Raw genomic sequence first — 19564 nt, 5'->3', positions numbered from 1 at the left:
GTGTCCGTGAATACGAAAGGTTGGGAAGTACTGATACAGACGAAGATAATGCTGACATTGCGTGGTTGGTTGATATGAAAGACGCTGGTTGGCCAGGATGCCGGCGGCAAAAAGATCAGATTGCAAACTGACATCATTTTTCGTGGGTCCCAATGCTGCCATGGCATACATGTGGCCACCTTCATAATCCACCTGACCCTTTCAAAATCCACCTGTGTGGCCACATTGTAGTAATGTGGTTTTGGTTTCAACGACCCCGCCTAGCTGTTAGACACATTGAAAGAAATTTTTTCAAAAAATTAACGCATAAATTAACATTAGAAGCCTTATATTTCTTCACTTCAAGTAAGTGTGCTGGACAAACTACGTGGGGCCTTTGTTCTTGGCTTCTCATCGGCTGTTTTATATTTCCACTTTATTTTTAGCCGTTTCTTTGCTATTAACTCTTTCTATTAGCACATCACGCCAGGATGGATTTTATATCACGCCAGGATGGTGCGAGTTCCTTTTCGTTCGCTCGGGCCTTTTTCTCCGGATATGTAAAAATGTTAAACAAATCATGTTGACAAAAAGGGGAAAAGGCTACTTCTATTACGAAGCAAAAACGAAAAACTATTTTGAAAAAAAACTATTTATTAACTTGGGAACACTAGTTACGGATTTTAATACATTTTAAGGTTTATTTGTAATGATGAAGCATTTTTGTTTGTAGAAAATTGCGCTTCACAAGATGGCGCTCATGGGTTTGGAAAAACTGCTCACTTGCTTTCTCCAACTTCAGTGAACGAAAATATAGCAGACGTATTTCGTGTTAGTTTAGAAATTCAGTTGTGAAGATCTGTCTGCAGTTAAATTCCAAATACGTATTTGCGTTTCTTTCAGTACAGAAATATGATGCAAAAAGTTAGATTTTGCATGTTGTTTATGACGTCAGTGGCAGTTGCTCAACAATGCAGTTACGTCACGGTGCCTGTTTGCGGAAACGATGACGTAACAGTATCACCAGGTCGTTTAGGGAAAAACTGGAACGAAAACCTTGGTCCCCCGGGTAAAATGGGGCCAAGAGGAAGCCCTGGGATTAAAGGAGACAGAGGTCGGGATGGACCTAAAGGAGAAATCGGCCTTGCTGGACCTGTTGGCCCTGTTGGCCCAGCCGGCTCTGTTGGCCCAGTTGGCCGTATTGGTCTCGTGGGTCCAAAGGGCGACAGTGGCTTTTCAGCTGAAATAGAAAACTTTCAACGGGAAACAAGAAGTCGTCTGCGAGGTAGAAGTATTCACTATCATGTTACAAAAGTTTTGAAAAAGTTCTAAACGAGTGTTTCACTTATTTTAAGAACTTGAGTTGATGCTTCCAGAGAGTTGTCAAGCGTCATTAATGAACGGTTACCAACGATTGCGAAATAGAAGAGAAGCGTACTGTGATAACGGATGGACAGTTAGTATATTTATTCGAACTAGAAGTATTTATAAACGTATAGATTTTCCACTGGCGTGTTTAATTTTGATATTTTATGTTTCGTTTTAAATTTGTTGTTTATTAGAATACTAATGATGCCCCAAGGGCGAAATATTTGTATTATTACGTGTCTTTGACGATTTTACAAAAAAAATAGGATAGTCCTACAATCACTATATTACTTAGTACATACATTACATCGGCATCTAACGTATTTAGGTATACAAAAAAACTCGTCAACTGCGATACTATTGATTGGGCACTTAGAATTGCATTGGTTTAGTTTTAGTAGTGAGATCTATAGAACTCAGTAAATCCGGATTCTGTTTATCCGAAACTCCGCCGTATTCATACGAAATATGGAGGTACAAATGATTTGTAATATTTTACCATAAAGCTTCGGACAATACGAATCAAATTCCGATAAAAGTTGACTTTTTTGCATCTCATAAAACCGAACTAATGGTGCACTGTATTAAATAAATTGAAATTTTTTTTTATATTTTATTAAATCCTTTGACGTAACTTTTTATGAGGTGGAATTTTTGAAATTGTCTTGTTTGTCTTATATATGACATAGCCTATATGCTAGCGATTGTAAATGTTTACACAGCAACCCTTTGTTGAGGTGTAATATAATCAACTTCATCTTTGTATAGGTTTTTCAACGTCGCTTTAGTGGATCTGTTGATTTCAATAACACCTGGCGTGAATACAAATTTGGGTTTGGAAGTTTGACGGGAGAGTTTTGGTTGGGTAAGTTTGTTAAACCCACGAAAGTTGTAATTCCGTCGAAAATGTCCAAGAACATAAACTAATCCTTGTTATTGTGATTGTTTGCGATTAGGCGTCTTGGACGAATTAGCAAAAACCTAGGTTAGTCCCACAATCACTTTATATTACTTAGTACATACATTACATAGGCTTTACAAAACCGTGAATAACAAAAGCGAACAAAAAAGACCTGTCAAGCTTAACAGTACAAAAAACACCCAAATAGATTTTGCCAACTTTAGGACATCTTTATAAACCGCATTATTTTAGGATTGAAAAGAGTTCACAGAATGACCAGCGGTAAACTATGTCGTCTAGGGATTGATTTAAAAGGATTTGATGGGGAAAGTGCATTTGCGCAATATAGGTAAATATTATTTTTTCGGCAAGATTATTTAAAAAAAAAAACTTGCTCTTTTTTCCAAAACAAAATTTCGAAAAATTTCGAATCCCGATTGTTACATATTTATTTACATGCGTAAAACAACAAAGCAAATCACCAGCGTTACCTAATTGTGGTAAAACCCTTACAGTGGAGTTGTGTTGTGTGCTTTAGATCCTTTTCAATTGGCAGCGAAGCAGATAAATATCGCTTGAATGTTGAAGGCTACTTAGGTGGAAGTGCTGGAGACAGTTTACTTAATTCCACAACATCCGATTGGCTTCACAACCGTATGCCATTTACCACAAAAGACCGCGATAATGACAACTGGTATGTACCTTTTAGTAACAACACTTCCATTCAAAAGCTAATCTTTGTGCAAGTTTTAAATAGTGATAACAGGGGGCTGGATGGACGAGTATACATAACACATAATATTTGCTTTTTACCGGTTGTTTATATTCATTTAGTTCTTCATTATTTTTCCATTTTTCATTTTCGGGTCTCGCCGGTCAAAGCAAAAAGCTCAAATAACACAAGTCACACAATGTCTCTTGCAGTTTTCTGTTAACACGATTGTTAAGAATAAATTATGGCATTTTAATAAGTGGTATTACACGCATTTTAAAAAACTTTTGCGCTCCATTTTATGATGTTATGACAGGAGGGAAAAGAATTGCGCAAAACTCTACAACGGTAAATATGGTGCATGGTGGCATAACAGTTGTTTCCAATCAGCGCTGAATGCTCCTTGGGGAAGATCGACCGGACAATGGACAAACATGATTTGGAGTTCGTGGAGAGGAACTCATGAATCAGTCAAGGAATCAATGATGAAATTTAGATGTGATTAATTCAATTCATGTATTGACCACTTGATCGTAAACTGAACTTGACTATAATTTTTGTCTTGTTTTATCATTTTTTATTCATCTAATTATTCCATTTCAACGTTGCTTCCGCGTCGTCATTTCTAACAAACTTCTTAGCAATGATCGTTTCAACTGCACACAAACATTTTTTAACTTTTATGCATGTCCTTACAAGAATAAATGCGAAATATAACTTTGCTGCAAGTCAAAAGCAATACAACAAGCCAATATACAGCAAAGGACTATTTTATTTGCTTGGAGCATCCACAAGTCTGGTGTTTAAACATGCCTGTGGTTTACAAGCATGTCGCGTCTACTCGCATTCCACGTAGGGAATGTAGACAGTGTTTGTCAATTGCACCTTGTTTATAGCAAGTCAGACAGGCGATCAACAAAATATTAAATCAGTTTGAGATTAGTATTCGAAATGCGACAATATTGAAACATTTTCTTACACATTATAAACAGCATTTGCAAAAATTGCCAGCCGATTTACATTTTCGTATGATAAAATACTTTTTCTGCCGCTAATATTTGTATCACTTGGTCTAAACCAATCCTACATTAAAAGCTTTTGCCTGGCGTACATAATGGTCATTAAAAAAGTACACAGTGGTTTAGTTGCGACTATTTTCCTACGAAAACGTTAACTGTAGAATGTATTTTTTGATTGACATGCTTAGTCAGGTGCAAAATGATCTTTGTTGGCATTTTTCGCATTACGCGTGAAAGGTTAAAAAGAAAGACCGAATCAGCCGGGCCCAGTATATGTGGAGTTATCGTGTTTCCAACGTCGAGCATTTTCTGAGAAACTGACCTTTCGACTCAATTAAATGTTGCCCCCTGACATTTCGCCTCTTACACAACGAGACTTGCATTAGGGGTCGGATCGAAACTCAAACATGTATCACAAAAAACGCACGAAAAGGGAACTAAACGTTGCTTGCAGCAACACGTGACTGAGGAAAAAAACGCGGATAGACAACAGGTTGTAAAATATACACACTTCTCCCTGTCGTGGACACAAAAACATTTTCTGGTTGTTGTGGAAAGTTTGAAGAAAGAGTCGCTTTGTGTAATCCGTTTCCCTCTCCAGAACTTTAGCCTCGTCAAAGGCAATTCGGTGGTCGTATACAGCAGAATGTTTGGGAATGTCGTCTTGCTTGTATATTTTAAAGCAACATAGCAGCGGTAGTATTTCGTTCTAGTCTTCAACGCTATCTCGGTTTAACTGATAAGGTCCCTGTCACATTAAAATACACAAAGTCATTTGGTTCGAGTGCTTTGTTTGCAAACGGGTTTGACCACAAGCTGCGCAGCGTTGTATGAGGTCTAATATAAACCGTTATCTCATAGTCCACCATCAACCGCATGCAGTGTGTAGATTTCGGTTTCAGTGTCGATTTACACTAAACATTCATGTAGTATATATACGTTCCCCCGCAGAGCATCTTTGACAATATAAAAATCGTAGGCCCTGTCGTTTTTACTGGAAACCAAGGCAATCCATCAAGAATCCAACAACCGTATTTTTTGTATTGAATGCGCCAACATCCATCAAGCATCAATTTTGGCGTGGCGCACATCGAGGTGCATTTGGACTACAATCATTTGTGTCCAAGGTAATGGATATTACCAAGTTTAAGATTTAGGTCGTCTATTCCGTCATTATGCGATCGTGGGTTTCGTTTTTTGAAACAACGCATAAACAACGCGCATCTACGCATTGATAGCAAAAGGAGATTGATGATGAGAAGAACCTTGTTTTCCAGTTCAGAAGATCAGGCCAAAGATATTTATATTGTCAAAGATGCGCTTAAAGGAAAACGTATATCCTACATATGGTTATGAGGTGAAAAATCGTCAATGAGACAAAAGGAAACGACGCCTTGCGGTACTGTGTTTCTCCCATACGTCACTCCAACCGACAAAAAGTTTATGCTGGTGGACAACGGTATCAAGCATTATATTGGACCCCATACAACGCTGCACAGCATCTTTTCACACCGTTACCGAAGGAATGAACCGCCGCAAACGACGATGCACTTTTATTCTTTTTGACAGGGACTGGGATTGTTTTATAAATCAGGTAATCCGAAAGAGCGTTGGAGGTTGATTGCACGAAGTGTCTCTTCCTCAAAAGATCCACAATTCAAGAAAAATCGTTGTTTAGCGACAAGGAGCATGTGTAAATTTTTCTGTTATATTTTACAACTTGTTGTAATTGTAGTTTTTGTTTTCCCGCGTTTTCTTGCTTGATCACGTAACGCTGCAAGCGAAGTTGGTGTTCTTTTTCCGTGCGTTTTCTTGTGAACCATATGTTTGTGTGTCGTTCCAAAACCACAACAAAGCCTGTTATTTCACAGGCAAAATCACGGTTCAGTAAATTCAACATTAAATTGTGTCGGTTGGCTAGTTTCTCAAAAATTACAATATGCCTGGAAGCAACACAATATCCAGCGTTTTCATGTAAATGTTTTTAAAAGTTTTGTTGTAAAGGTAAATTAACTTTATAGAACTCTGTGTAATTTTACTGTTGATCAGATTTGTCAAATTGCCTGCGCGCTTGCCATTAAACTGGGAAAAGAATTTGATCACAAGTTTTTCCAGGCGTTATTGCATGGACATCGTCACAATTTCGCAATAATTCCCTGTACTTTCCAAACAAGTCACAAAACCCATACAGCCGCCCAGGCTATTGCATTCAGAACTGTCGAGGCAATGGAAAACTACTCGTTGCAAAACGATACTTCCTGAACAAGGTGGTACCCGGCGTCAGACTTCTCGCAACGAGGTCACACTTACGCGCACGAAGTCTCGTTTGACGTGAGCCACCAATTCATTTTTGAAAATCTCAATCTATGCGCTCCATTTCGGAAAACATTTCGCAACATTTTTAACAATCTACGTACACACTTACAGCGACAAACAAATTACATAGCAAATCGCCAACAAAATGTGTTGAAAAGCCTTAACGTTGTGATACTTTTCATTTGACACCGAATCAGAAAATATCAATTGATTTCTGAGACTACAGCGGAAATGCGCTTGGTGGCCCCCAGCGTCTCACTGCGCACAACACAAACAAATTATGCGCACGGATGCTTGCCTGACGTGGGATACCAACTCCTTCGTCAGTAAGGAGAAATGTTTTGTCTGCTTGTTCAACCGGAACCTCAATGGCTGTCTGACCTATGGGGTTTGGATGAATATCACGAAACTACAAAGCTTGTTGAAAGCAATATTTTCTTCGAATATGATCTCAACGCAGTAGTCGGACTAAGCGATTGTAGTCTCACACATTCGAAACCTTCCATCGACTGTATTTGCTCAACCATGTGACTTACGTTTGTGTTGACTTACAGGGACTGCATATGATCACCTGCTGCATTCGTTTCCATTCTTACAAAACTCGCGATTGTATATTCCTGCTACACTGATTTTATCGTTTAATTCACAATTGATAAACCACAACTCCACGTATGAAAGTGCGAAACCGCAGTGTTTTTTCAACAAATACATCCAAATTTAAGCTTATAGATTTAACAGTGTTGGCAGGTTAAAAAAAAAATGTCAATTTTCGTGCATGAAAGGGACGCATTGTAACAACAAAACAATGGTATAGTTTAGTCTCTGTCTCACAAATATAATGCAGTAGACGTGCTTTAGTGCTTTTCTCCTTACATTGTTGTTGCGGTGAAAAACCTCAGATCGCGAGTCAACAAAGATTTCTTGCTCTAGCCGTTTCGACTCCCACTTTCGTGTGCAAAAGCGTGACTTTTTCATGTTTCGCAACTCTTTCGGGCCAATAAAAGAGGGCGCAGTGACTGACAGCGACATAATCAGTGGGAAAGCATCTGGAATAATGTAAAAACTGAACCTCGTGCTGAAAACGTACAAAACTGTTTCAATATTTATCGTACACCCTAGAGGTTGGCAAGGAACTTAATTTAATTTTTTAGCAATTTTGTCGTAATGCAAGAGCGTTGGTGAAGGTGACAGGGCACGATGGGATCAAGGTTAAACAGCATTATTTTATTATTACAGGTTGGACGTAAAGTATTTTGTAAACGTGAAGTATACGACTTTGGATGGAAATAATGCTGTACCAACAATTAGCTATCTGTCTGCTCGCCATCTCTGTTTTGGTGCCAGCCGTGAAGTCGTGTATGTGTTTATGGGAACACGAACAGGCAGCTTACTGCAGAGGAGCGAACGGTAAGATTCTTATGTGCTTTGCAAATACACTCAAATTGCATTGGTTAGGTTTAATGGTCCTCACTGAAAATCCCTCGCAAACTATAAAATGGCATTGAATAAGGAGGGCAAATAATGGGAAAATATTTTTGTATATTTTAGAAACATTTTCATAAAAGTAAGAACTATATCTAAACATCTGCTTGTCGTATCGATTACTTGTTGTTATTACTCGAATTTAGGCGAAAACCATTGTAAGCTAAACGCCAATGTTTATTATGTTTTTAGCCATGGAATTTCGAGTGGAAGACAGAAGCATTGTTTATTATTCGAACGGTCAGCTTGTGGAAGTTGGCAAAACTGACAGTAGAAGATGGTTGGGAATTCGTTTCTACAAATACAAAATAACAGATCTCACAGTGAGTTTAATCAATAAACTTCACATATTTATTTTCTTTGCATACAACATAAGTCAAGTAATATTGACATAAATCTTTATTCGTTGCCCTAAGGAATGATTGGGTATTTACAAACAGCCTCTATTACATTGCAGATATACCAAGCTAGCTCGAGTTTGAAAAGGGAATTTTCTTACGTTATATCGGATTACGATTTAAGCTGTCGACAAACTCTTGAAGTTGGGGCCACGTATGCAGTCATAGGAGGTGAGAGTTTACTCTTTTCATAATGTTTGCAGAACTCTGTAAAGAACATTTATTAAGTTTTTAACTTGAGAATATCGGAAGGTAAAAAACTTAAACTATCCACTTTAACATATTTTAACCGTACGCTCTATATATTATTTGCCTGCAACAAACTTATAAGTTCTTGCAATATTCAGGTTACTCGCGTGGTGACGGTTTCTCAGTCAACTCTTGCACGCATGTTGTCAGAATGGACAACCTCAATACTTTCGCCCAAAGTGCGATTCGACTCAACATGGATTTCATGTTCAAAGAGTCATGTGGAAAATGCAAAGCGACTCACTGTAGATATTCATTTGATGATTGTTCTGTAAGCAATTCGTTTATTACGTTTTCGTTTATCTTACGACGTCATCAAAGTTTTATCTCCTTTGTTTTTTCTTTAACTTTGAACATGGGTTATGTGATTTTAACATTAGCACAAGTTCCATGCGTTTACCACCCCACTTGAACTGCAACAAATATCTCGCATTCGATTAGCATACATTAAAATGAACTTGTGAAATAAGGTCCACAAAAAAATAATTATTTTAACTTTTGTCCGCAGAAAATGGAAAACTTCTGCGACGTCTCAGATTTTGGCAAAAATTACCGACCGTTCGAAAGCGTGTGTATTTCTTTTAATGGGAAAAGCAAGTCGCCGACGTGTGAATGGTTTAGCGAGGATTTTCTTCCAACGGTCCCGAAGGAAGAAACTAAAGAGGAAGGAAGCGGATACGAAGATCCGGAATATTCTGGATGGTAGAAGCCAGGAACCACAATAACATTTTCACAACTGCAACTACATCGACTTCCAGCTCTACGAGGAGGAGAAGTTAAAGAACGGATGCAAAAAGTCGTGTTTACCTTTACTGTAAAATCATTCGTCTGACAGGCGCCCTAACAACACACTGGCCTTTCCTTCGGTCGTGGAACATTGCGGTTTTGGGAGCCAGCCTAATGTGCTGTGACACTTATATACACAGCAGCCTATACACCGATCTATCACTAATATTTTTAATTATTTACGTGTTTTTTACGCCCATTGCTGTGAATGTCAATTGAAAATATATCAAGAACCTTATTATTTTATATCTAGCTATTAGATGTACCAGAGCGTCTGAAACTATTTGCAAAGCGGTAATTTTGGCGAAGTGAAATAAATTTGGCGGGAACCGCATTCCGTATTATACGATGTCAGTTTTGACGTGTTGGAAGCCCAAAGTTTAAGCTTGTTGGCTGCCCATGGGGCACATGGAAGTTTACTTTGAAAGGGTTGCAAAAAGCCCTAAAATACACTATCACACATATTTTACAACTTAACCATCTCTTTTAGCAGCAAAGCTAATATAAGTTCTTGACCACAAGAGCGCAGATTTTCTTTGGTTAAATATTTACCTTCTTTTACCTCAGATCCGCAAAAATCTTTTTATTGTCAAACAACAGGTTGGGAGAGATTCCGTGGCATTTTGTGTGCAAAAGTTGTTTCAATATTTATCAAGCCTTTTCTCCTTTTGAGCGCCAGTTTAAAACCTTTTTCGTGCCCCAACAAACTGCCTTGGAGTGTCTGTATAGAGTCTGCAGAGGAAGTGTATGGCGATATTGATGCATGTGACTGCAGTCCTACGGTAACAACTGCAAAACTGATACTTTTTAGCAAATTTGTATCCCTTCGTATCTGCGGGTAAGAAATGTCTTTGAAATCACCGGAAGTGTTTTGCATCGGGACGTCATTCTCGAGCGTTAAAGGTAAGGTTTTGATATCAACCTTTTACGGGGGTTTGCAGTATAAGAATTGAGTACGAGGACTGACCTAGATTATTGCACAATCATCCGAGCTCTACTGCTTTGGAGAGCATATATATTTCACTATACGGCATCATCAGTATTATAAAACAACAAACATAAAACAAGAGCAAACATCAGAGTTAAAATCAAACGCTAACATCCAGACATAGACTACATATATTTGACATTCAGACTACTTTCCTGTACGATATAAATGCGTCTGCAGTTTGCTCTTGACGTAAAGTGACATTAATAGGCACCACACCAGCGGTGGGGCAATATAAGAATGGATTTGTTTTGATTAGTTTTCCACTAAACTTGCCCAAAGCCAAAACCTTTTCGATTAGGAAAATTGTGCAAACATTTTTCTATTCTGTTTCCCTTGCGTACATTCAACAAGAGATATGAAAAATAGTGACAAAAGTAGCAATTACTCATGTTTATAATGCTTTCAGGAACAGATTTCAGTCGAGGAGCTTCACTAGAAAAAGATATAGCCGGTAAGGTACAGTTTAATAACAAATTGGGAATTTATAACTGAACAACACGACAGTACATGGAATGTTATCACAAGAAATAAACTTCCTGTCAATGTGAACAGGGAGAAGTTTTATCACCAATTCAGGTTTTCCATCTCATAGTAAACTTTCACGATGTTGTTCTGTACAGGCTGGAATTTATCTGACACGAGCTTCCGCGAGACACCAGGTACCGCCCAAAGTTTGCTAAGCAAACCTAATTTACATACAATTTACCAGAGCTTAACCTTTGAAGGGTTAACTGACTTCGTTCGTCCAAAACTTAGTGCCGAATTTAAAATGCTGATTGGTATAAAATGAATGTTTGGGTTAGCCAAATTGAATTAGCTGAATTTATTACTTAAAAAAGTATATGTTATGACACGTTGTCGGGTAACAATTCCTACTGCTTAAGTGTATTCTCTATGCCTAACCACTGCCATTCGATTTTCCGATTAGCCGGGTACTCATTGACTTTTTTCGAATTTTTGTGTCAGACAGCGAGCGGTCCTTCTAAAAGCCAATTGTAGGCATCGTAGGTATTGTAGGCATTGCATCTTTAATGCCTAGACTCGATGCCTACAATGCCTATACAAAGCCTGCAATGGGTTTTTAGAGGGACCTCGAATAGCGAGTCTCATTTACTAACAATAATTGTTGAATGTGACGACCGACCATCTGATTTTAAACTTATCATATTTGGGGCACTTTCAACCAAAGAAAAATCTTACATTTTTGAGCAGAACCATTAAGAAAACGTCGAGAAAGCATCTTTCTTGCAGAGTTCAATCAACTTAAATCAGGTTGGAGAGATTTTTTTAAATGTTGACAGCAAAGAGTTTTTTTGTCAAATGGTGGATGAAAGGGTTTATGGAATTTCTTTTTCTGTATTAACTATTTGTTGATAACTGGTGAAAGTTTTACATTTTTCACTTTTTCGCAGACAATTTTGTCAATTATGACAATGAAGAGAATTTGAGTGAAAACGATTCAGTGAGAAGTGGTAAAAATAGGATAACGTTACAACCTAGCTCCAATGTATAAACATCACAACATTATTTTATTTTAAAATAAGATTGAAAAAATCTCATATACCTCAAATATTTTGTAAGATAGAATTTTGTTAGGACTTTCAAATTCGTTTGGAGGTTTAGTAAATCTGTTTTCTTGTTCAAACGCAGAAGACATTGCCGGAACTTCATCCGAACATCAGCACAAAGAAAGATTTGGTATCTCTTCACTATGGAGTATGTTTAAACGAAGTGAGTAATTCTTGTTTAATGGAAGCAACCAGCGATACGACAAAGACTAACATTTTGTAGAGGGTTGGGATCGAAATGAAGAGGAGGCGAATGAATCTCACGAAGAATCAACTGAGAATAAAGGTGGGATTTAGGGCTTTGCAAACTTTAATAACACAGATTTGCATTACAAAACTGTAGGTTATTTACAATATAGTGTACATTCTAAACGTGTAAAGCTAAGGTTTGATTGTCAACAGCATATTTAATGATGAAAACCAGGTATCAATGGTCAAAATCTTAGGCTAAATTTTCAACAAATAGTTTTAACTATTTATAAATTTGTACCAGTATTCATTGCTGTAATATAGATAATATTGATTCACAGAGGAAGATGCAGATGACAAGGAAGATAACGAAGCATTAACATTGGAAAACTTAACGCTTGTAAAATCACCAGACGGAGCAAGTGACATCCTTTATCACGAAAGAACTGGGCAAGATCTAGATGAAGAAGCCGTGGGAGGTGATTACACAATAATAAATATACTTTCACACATACCAGAAAAAAACTCCAAATGTGCTGCAAGCGAGCAAGTAACGTATTCTATGTAGGGTTTTTGTCGTAGTCTGTGTGAGAAAGATAAGAAGTGTTGGTTTTTAGGTAGTTAATAGTTATACGAAGCAGAGTGGATTTTTGTCCTTGTGTCCTTTGCTTCTGAAGTCAGAGATACTAATGGCAGCGTAAGTGCTTTTAAACAGATCTTATATCTATAATTTGTTGAGTGCAAACAACGTCTACAAACCAAGTCTGTCCGGAGTCTGTTCCTTTACCGCAATATTAGCAGAGCTTCAGGTTTTCCCACCTCATGTTTGTTGGGTTGTTCATTACCCTCGTTGCGGTACGAAAGTATTTGTATTTCACAAAAAAGTTCCCTTGTGCACAAACATGGCGAACAGCGCTGCAGACAGTAATGTACAAACGTTGTTTCGCTAAACACAAGATTCGGCCACACTTAATAAACGTCCTGCGCAAAATACACCTCACCAGCTTTTCAATGTGTTTTGCTTAAGAACCATCTCACAGCTAGGTTGGCATTGTGTTTCCCACTATATGTGTGTGAAATAGGTTTTCAAGATTTGCAATCCAGGCATTGCAGCCTAGCTGGATCAACCTCTTTTTATCGATAAGTCGTAGCGATATCTCAAAAATCAAGCTCTCGGTGCGGTTTGAACTCAAGATTCTATGGGCTAACCACACTCAACGCTATCCCAATTGAACCACCTGTTATTTTTCCTCTAATCTCATATACATCAAATATTTTGCATGATATAACTTTGTTAGGATTTTTAAATTCGTTTGGAGGTTTAGTAAATCTGTATTCTTGTTCAAACGCAGAAGACATTGCCGGAACTTCATCCGAACATCAGCACAAAGAAAGATTTGGTATCTCTTCACTATGGAGTATGTTTAAACGAAGTGAGTAATTCTTGTTTAATGGAAGCAACCAGCGATACGACAAAGACTATCATTTTGTAGAGGGTTGGGATCGAAATGAAGAGGAGGCGAATGAATCTCACGAAGAGTCAACTGAGGATAAAGGTGGGATTTAGGGCTTTGCGAACTTTTGTAACACAGATTTGCATTACAAAACTGTATGTTTTTTTACAGTGTACATTCTAAACGTGTAAAGCTAAGGTTTGATTTTCAACAGCATATTTAATAATGAAGATTAAAATCTTAGGTTTAATTTTTAACAAATAGTTTTAACTACTGATAAATTTGTACCAGTATTCATTGCAGTAATATAGATAATATTGATTCACAGAGGAAGATGCAGATGACAAGGAAGATAACGAAGCATTGATATTGGAAAACGTAACGCTTGTAAAATCACCAGTCGGAGCAAGTGACATCCATTATCACGAAAGAACTGGGCCAGATCTAGATGAAGAAGCCGTGGGAGGTGATTACACAATAATAAATGTGCTGCAAGCGAACGAGTTACGTATTTAATGTAAGAAACACAAGAAGTATTAACTGTTGGTTTTGGGGTAGTTAATAGTTGTACGATGCAGAGTGGATTCTCGTCTTTATGTCCTTTGCTTCTGAAGTCAAACATACTAATGGCAGCGTAAGTGCTTTTAAGCACATCTCGTATCTATAATTTGTTGAGTGCAAACAACGTTTACAAACAAGGACTGTCCGGAGCTGCAATGTCTGGGCTACGAAGCCTGTAAACCTAATGATCTTGATACGCTAGCTGTGGTCGCCAAGTAAGGACCTGCTCACTGGGGCGATCCTGCCAATCAGGCCATTGCATGAAACATTACTAAGTGTGTGAAACATAGAAATCTCTGCGAGTTTAACATCCAGGTGTTAACAAAGCAATCACCTATTATTTTTGATCATATATTTGGATAAAAATACTACACTAAATTGTACATAACATTTACTGTCAACATTTACACAGATTTCTATGTTCCACACACTTAGGATCACAAATGCCGACCTGGCTGTGAGGTGGTTCTTTAGCATTTACCTTAATACTGAGTCACCATCAAAGTCAAGAAATTGTACTCACATATAGTACCGGAGATGTTAATACTTCACCTCGTTTATTTTTTAATTTTTAAGTCATGCTGTTACATGCGCGTTTGATCTAAAAATAAACGAATGGAGCATCTACACAGGAAACCATTGGAAGCAAAAATATAATGATATTGTTGGTCTTTACAAGTATATATTTGCATGAGATGTAAAATCAACAAACTAAGTATGTGAATAGTCTTGGCACAAGTAATCGACCGAATAGAAGTTGAAGAGGACGGGATTGAAAACGAACGTTCGACTCCCTCGACGAGAAAAAACTCCGGTGAATACCTGTGTAAATTTTCTTCACCCTACACCGTATTACAATTAACATATTATTCATATGTTTTACAGAATCCGAGGAAGAAAATAAAATGTGGTTATCGAAGCTATGTCCATCATTCGGTGTATTGCTTGCGGGTATTTTTACTTTTCACATGCTGATTTGTATGCTATAACATACTAATGACTTTGGTTGTAGAAATAGAATGTACAAAACGGTTAACGGTTAAGTGAATATTTGAATAAATGGCCACAAGATTTGGACTTAAACGAACATAACGTCATCTGAGATCTCAAAAATATAAGGAAAGACGAAATAATGGAAGTTTTATTAATTCCAGCTAAGTTTGCGAAAGAAGAAAAGAAGTCATCTGGCAATGAATACACCACGGAATTAGAGATTAAAGCAGGTTAAACAACGTAATTTTAGTTTTTATATTTTTCGTAATTATATGATCATATATGTGCAAAAAAAGCCATAATATTGCAAAGCTGCAGACATATGATCATGTTTTGTTAAAAGATGAAATTGGACTGGAAAAGGATGAAGAAGGTAACGTCTCTTAAAATGGTTTTAACAAACAACTTACATTTCTTGTTATGCGAAGAAAACACCAAGAAGTTAAGCAAAAAACAAATGAAAAAGGTTTTCAACAAATGGAAAGGTAATTCCCAGAAAATTCCTAAAAATAGAAATATTTATGAACTTTTGGTAGTAGTGAAAACTTTAAACTCATGAGAAACCACTTTTTGCTCTACACAATATCGCGTCATTTGTTTTGTTGCTAAAGTTACGTTTTATATTCAAGACAATTTGAAAAAAATTGGTGAGAAAAAAGAAGCGCCACAAGGTATGTAAAGAAATGACGTATTGTGTGAATTAAATATCGTCCATTACCACTAATTGTTTTAGGTCCAGAAAATTCTACTGATGTAAAGTTCACGGAAAGAATCAAAATCCGAGCAGGTGAATACCAAGTGCATTTAAACCTTACCACGAGCGTGACATAGTTTAAAGTGTTTCTTTTGTGCAGGGAAACTATTCAGCTTGAACGCCTTCAACCTTCAAGGTAATGAAGTAGCTTCGTTCAGAATTATAAAGACCCTCAATTTTTAACACCATTTTTTGTTGGTAAAAATATAACACATTTTTGTTCAGGAAACCAAACAAACGCCGCAGAGACTGAAGGTAAGTACATACATCAATACTAGGTTATTGCAGCCTTAAAGTTTGTTTTGCAGGAAACACAAGAGAATTTTCTCCAGTAAACTCTCACAACATTACATACCAAAAAGAAAACACCATAATTGCAGGTAGGCGGTTTCGATTGTTACAAATTTGTAATAATTCAAGATAAATTGAATGACTTTGAGACACACATCTTGTTTCTATTGTTTCAGAGGAGATTGGCAGTCCTGATCAACCACAAAAGCAAGGTTCGTAGTTCTTTTGTTTTGTATTTAACACTTGGAAATGGATTTTTTGTGTCGATTTCGTTAGTCCAAAAAAGGACCTTTTAATGTAGGTTTTTAGTTATTTTTACATAATAAAATCAAATACAAAATTACATAAATGTGAGAAATTGAGTTATAAAAACGAACAATACTAGCCTATATATTTTACATGCAGAGGAAATTGGTAAATCAATGTTTGAAAGTCCGGAGAACAGCCACGACATCACATATGATGAGAAAAGCACTGTAATCGGTTGGTAGCCTACATCGAATAAATTTACTTATTAAACTTAAAGGATTGTAGAAGAAAAACTAGTGTTAAAGATAGTGTTATGTTTTATTTCAGCTAAAAAGATCGGGGTTAGCAGCAAACAGGAACCAACTGAAGAACCAGGTACAGAATTGATAACTCAACTTGTGAAATGTAAACGCTTGCATCGTCCTTAAACAGTTTCTTGCAAATCAGCGACATTATACAACGTGTAAGAAGTAAAACATAAATTCACCCTACGAAATACTCAGACAGAATATACACATATTGTATTTCCAAATAACTTTGCGCTAACTATACGCACCGAAGCTGCAACGGTTTCTATTAGCATCAATACACGAGGTTAACCTCTAACTGACCACCCCAGGAACTACGACACAAACCAAATTATTTCATATGAATAATGGTCTAACTGGTTGAAGACCTTACTGATGCTCATTAATACTGAGCCAGCAGCAGCTTCTATTTCTATTTCGCCGCAAAACAAACACAACTTTCGGTCAAAGCATAATCAGCCAAAAATGACAGAATACAAATAACGTACACGATTTTGAGCAGGAAGTTTTAAGGAATGCTTATCACATACTTATTACGATATTTTGTTTGTAGATGTTGCTACTTTGGAACAAGCGCAGCCAAATGATGTCTATACACCGGGTGAGATAAACTGTCTAAAATATATGAACAAACTTATATTGTTGCCGGGTAATAATCTTATAGATTAGGGTTATCCAGGCATAAAGCAACACTTTGATACACTTATTTTCGACAGTGCAACCCTACGAAGAATCGAAAGATTTTTCAATAAGTGGTAAGTGTCTCTAAATGAACACTCAGGATGTAAAGGTTTCGGAAAATCATTTTACATTAAATTTCTGCAGACTACTTCATAGAATTGAGTTCAGCATTTTTCAACGCAACGAACGGCAGAAATCCAGACTACATTCAAGGTATTGCCACCTAATGTGTTTTCTACGCACCTAACCAATAAACGTGAAACATAAAATAGCATGGAAAAACCACAAGGATTATCGAGCCAGGCGCCCATGTGAAGGTGATTTCATCGCGGAAAATCACCGTCTGTCGTAGAAACGCGGAAAGTCTCACTGGAAGGTGATGGGTTGCGACAGGTTGCATATGACATCAAGTGGCCATACGGCCGTGCTGGCCAAAGCAAAAATCAAAACGCCAATGCGGTTCAATGAACGATCATTTGATCCTAATTGACGGACTTAGTCGTCCCGAGGACTGTCTAAAAGTTCGATGGTGTAATTTAGAGGTGGTCTGGATTACCTGCATGTTGTTGCATAGTAAACCTGGGACTATTAAAATGATTATCCCCAACAGATAAATTTACGAAAATTTTGTGTTTAATATTTGCAGTACCTCAAATTGGTCAAATCGCTCATTCTCTACACTCCAACCCGACAGTAAAGCCGAGTCCAGGAACTCGATACGTTACTCAGTATATTGCACAACCCAGACCTGATGGGACTTTCTGTCTTCTTCAACCAGGTGGGTCATATTTTTTAAGAAAATTTTACAGCTGTTTCTTTTAACTACGTTGGACAAACACGAAAAATTTGTTAATTATTCTGTTGTTGTTACCCTTTTTTTGAGATAAACCTTTTTCTTTGCAGTGAATGCTACAGAGGCTCACCGATAATTTCAGATAAAATCACGTTTTTATTGTAAACAAAGACATCGATTCTGAACATGCCTCTGGTTTAAGAATAAATTGTATACATGACAAAAAGCCAAAAAAAAATTTTTGATGGGATTAAGACGTTAGGAGTTACTGTAAAATGTACATTCTACATAGTTGTGTAAACGTCATGAACCACCCAAAAAACACGACAGTTCACGCAAGTCATAAATAACACGTGCTATTCTGCTTCCCAATAAAACTGAACAACTAACAAAGAGTGTTAGCATGTATATTCAAGTTTAAGTATGGCTTACCTTGTTTGCCTTTTGTCGTTAAAAGTGTTTTTACTGCATAACAGTTTTAAACAGAACACTTCATTCTGTTGGTTACGATTACATGTCTTGAATGAATTGGCTTTCTTCATGGATGTAACACATACAGCACTATTTCCAACGCAGCGAAGATCAGAAATTCAGAACCAGTTATAGTTCAATAAACTACAAAGTCCACCCGGTATGTACCAGTCGGCGCAAAATCAATTTTTTTTTGCACGCGCGCAACTCCCAAACAATTGCTGGGTTCTAAAAAAACAGGCACTGACTGCAATACTGACAAACTCAACCAAAAACAAGTTAACGGAGAGGAACAGCATGTGTTGCTATGTTCGGTTTTTGAGTTATCTTGGAAAGGCATCAATTATGGCTGTGCTGCGGTCTCAAGGATAGTGAACTGACAACGAACGCAAGTTGTGATTTCCTCAGCAAAAAATATTCTATGATTATGTTATCATATGCAAAGCTTTTCACATTCATCGATCTTATTGAGACACTGACAAATGTAAGCATACGTAGCCGTAACCGAAGAGAGACCAGTAGTTGTTGGTTGCAGAGCAATCGTTCGGGGTGCGGTACTATATAGTTTATCTGTTTAAATAAAACAACGGTACATAGCGGCACCAATGCAATTGGTCATTTCCCTTTGAACAGCAACTTATCCGCACTAGAATTAACTTGTAAAACAACCACAAAGTAAACGCGGCTTTAGGTTTGCAAAGATTTGCAAAAAGCAATTCTTTTTAATGCGGCCATAAATGTCTTTTTCGCCGTTTAGTAACATGTTTAGTTGGTACAGCTGTGGTTTCGGGGTAGCAACGGTTTCACATAGAATACATTGAAATACATATCATGTTAAATTTACACATTTACAACTGAACCTTATCGTTCGATTACAACTTTGTTTCAATCTAAAAATTGATGACACGTTTCGATTTGTATGGTTAATCACCCAAGCCGAAAGCCGTTACATTGAACTGGCAAATTTATTTTCATGTCTGTTTAAGAAACTGATTTTGGGTTCACAAAATTGATTAAATTAATAAAAATTTCCACTGAACAATTTATGAAC

General features: G+C 37.2%; 4 protein-coding genes across 4 annotated transcripts in view; 3 read left to right on the top strand and 1 right to left on the bottom strand.

Moving 5' to 3' along the window:
• Positions 1–19564, bottom strand: part of LOC145903867 (sodium- and chloride-dependent neutral and basic amino acid transporter B(0+)-like) — a 44992-nt gene that overhangs the window by 11572 nt on the left and 13856 nt on the right. The window lies entirely within an intron of this gene.
• LOC145902960 (ficolin-2-like) lies at positions 892–3466 on the top strand. Its single transcript, XM_082991051.1, has 6 exons — positions 892–1264; positions 1335–1435; positions 2116–2212; positions 2501–2597; positions 2787–2942; positions 3277–3466. Exons 1-6 carry the CDS (start codon positions 892–894, stop codon positions 3464–3466), a joined length of 1014 nt encoding a protein of 337 aa, XP_082847177.1.
• On the top strand, positions 7319–9551 carry LOC145902419 (uncharacterized). The gene is made up of 5 exons (XM_082990373.1): positions 7319–7702; positions 7970–8100; positions 8235–8346; positions 8523–8695; positions 8933–9551. The coding sequence occupies exons 1-5, from the start codon at positions 7576–7578 to the stop codon at positions 9128–9130; spliced, it is 741 nt and encodes a 246-aa protein (XP_082846499.1). The 5' UTR covers positions 7319–7575; the 3' UTR covers positions 9131–9551.
• LOC145902959 (uncharacterized) lies at positions 10002–18351 on the top strand. The gene is made up of 29 exons (XM_082991050.1): positions 10002–10113; positions 10608–10652; positions 10822–10860; positions 11414–11473; positions 11614–11673; positions 11852–11932; positions 11993–12055; positions 12300–12437; positions 13311–13391; positions 13452–13514; positions 13741–13878; positions 14701–14787; positions 14859–14924; positions 15128–15196; positions 15310–15339; positions 15395–15451; positions 15596–15637; positions 15700–15753; positions 15821–15856; positions 15946–15975; positions 16029–16100; positions 16188–16223; positions 16417–16494; positions 16588–16635; positions 17122–17169; positions 17285–17323; positions 17394–17462; positions 17896–18027; positions 18153–18351. Exons 1-29 carry the CDS (start codon positions 10056–10058, stop codon positions 18176–18178), a joined length of 1845 nt encoding a protein of 614 aa, XP_082847176.1. The 5' UTR covers positions 10002–10055; the 3' UTR covers positions 18179–18351.

This window comes from Ascidia mentula, chromosome 5, assembly GCF_947561715.1.
Source record: "Ascidia mentula chromosome 5, kaAscMent1.1, whole genome shotgun sequence".
Lineage (NCBI taxonomy): Eukaryota > Metazoa > Chordata > Ascidiacea > Phlebobranchia > Ascidiidae > Ascidia > Ascidia mentula.
The sequence above is the reverse complement of the archived record's forward strand: the minus strand, read 5'-3'. Positions and strand labels throughout refer to the sequence as shown.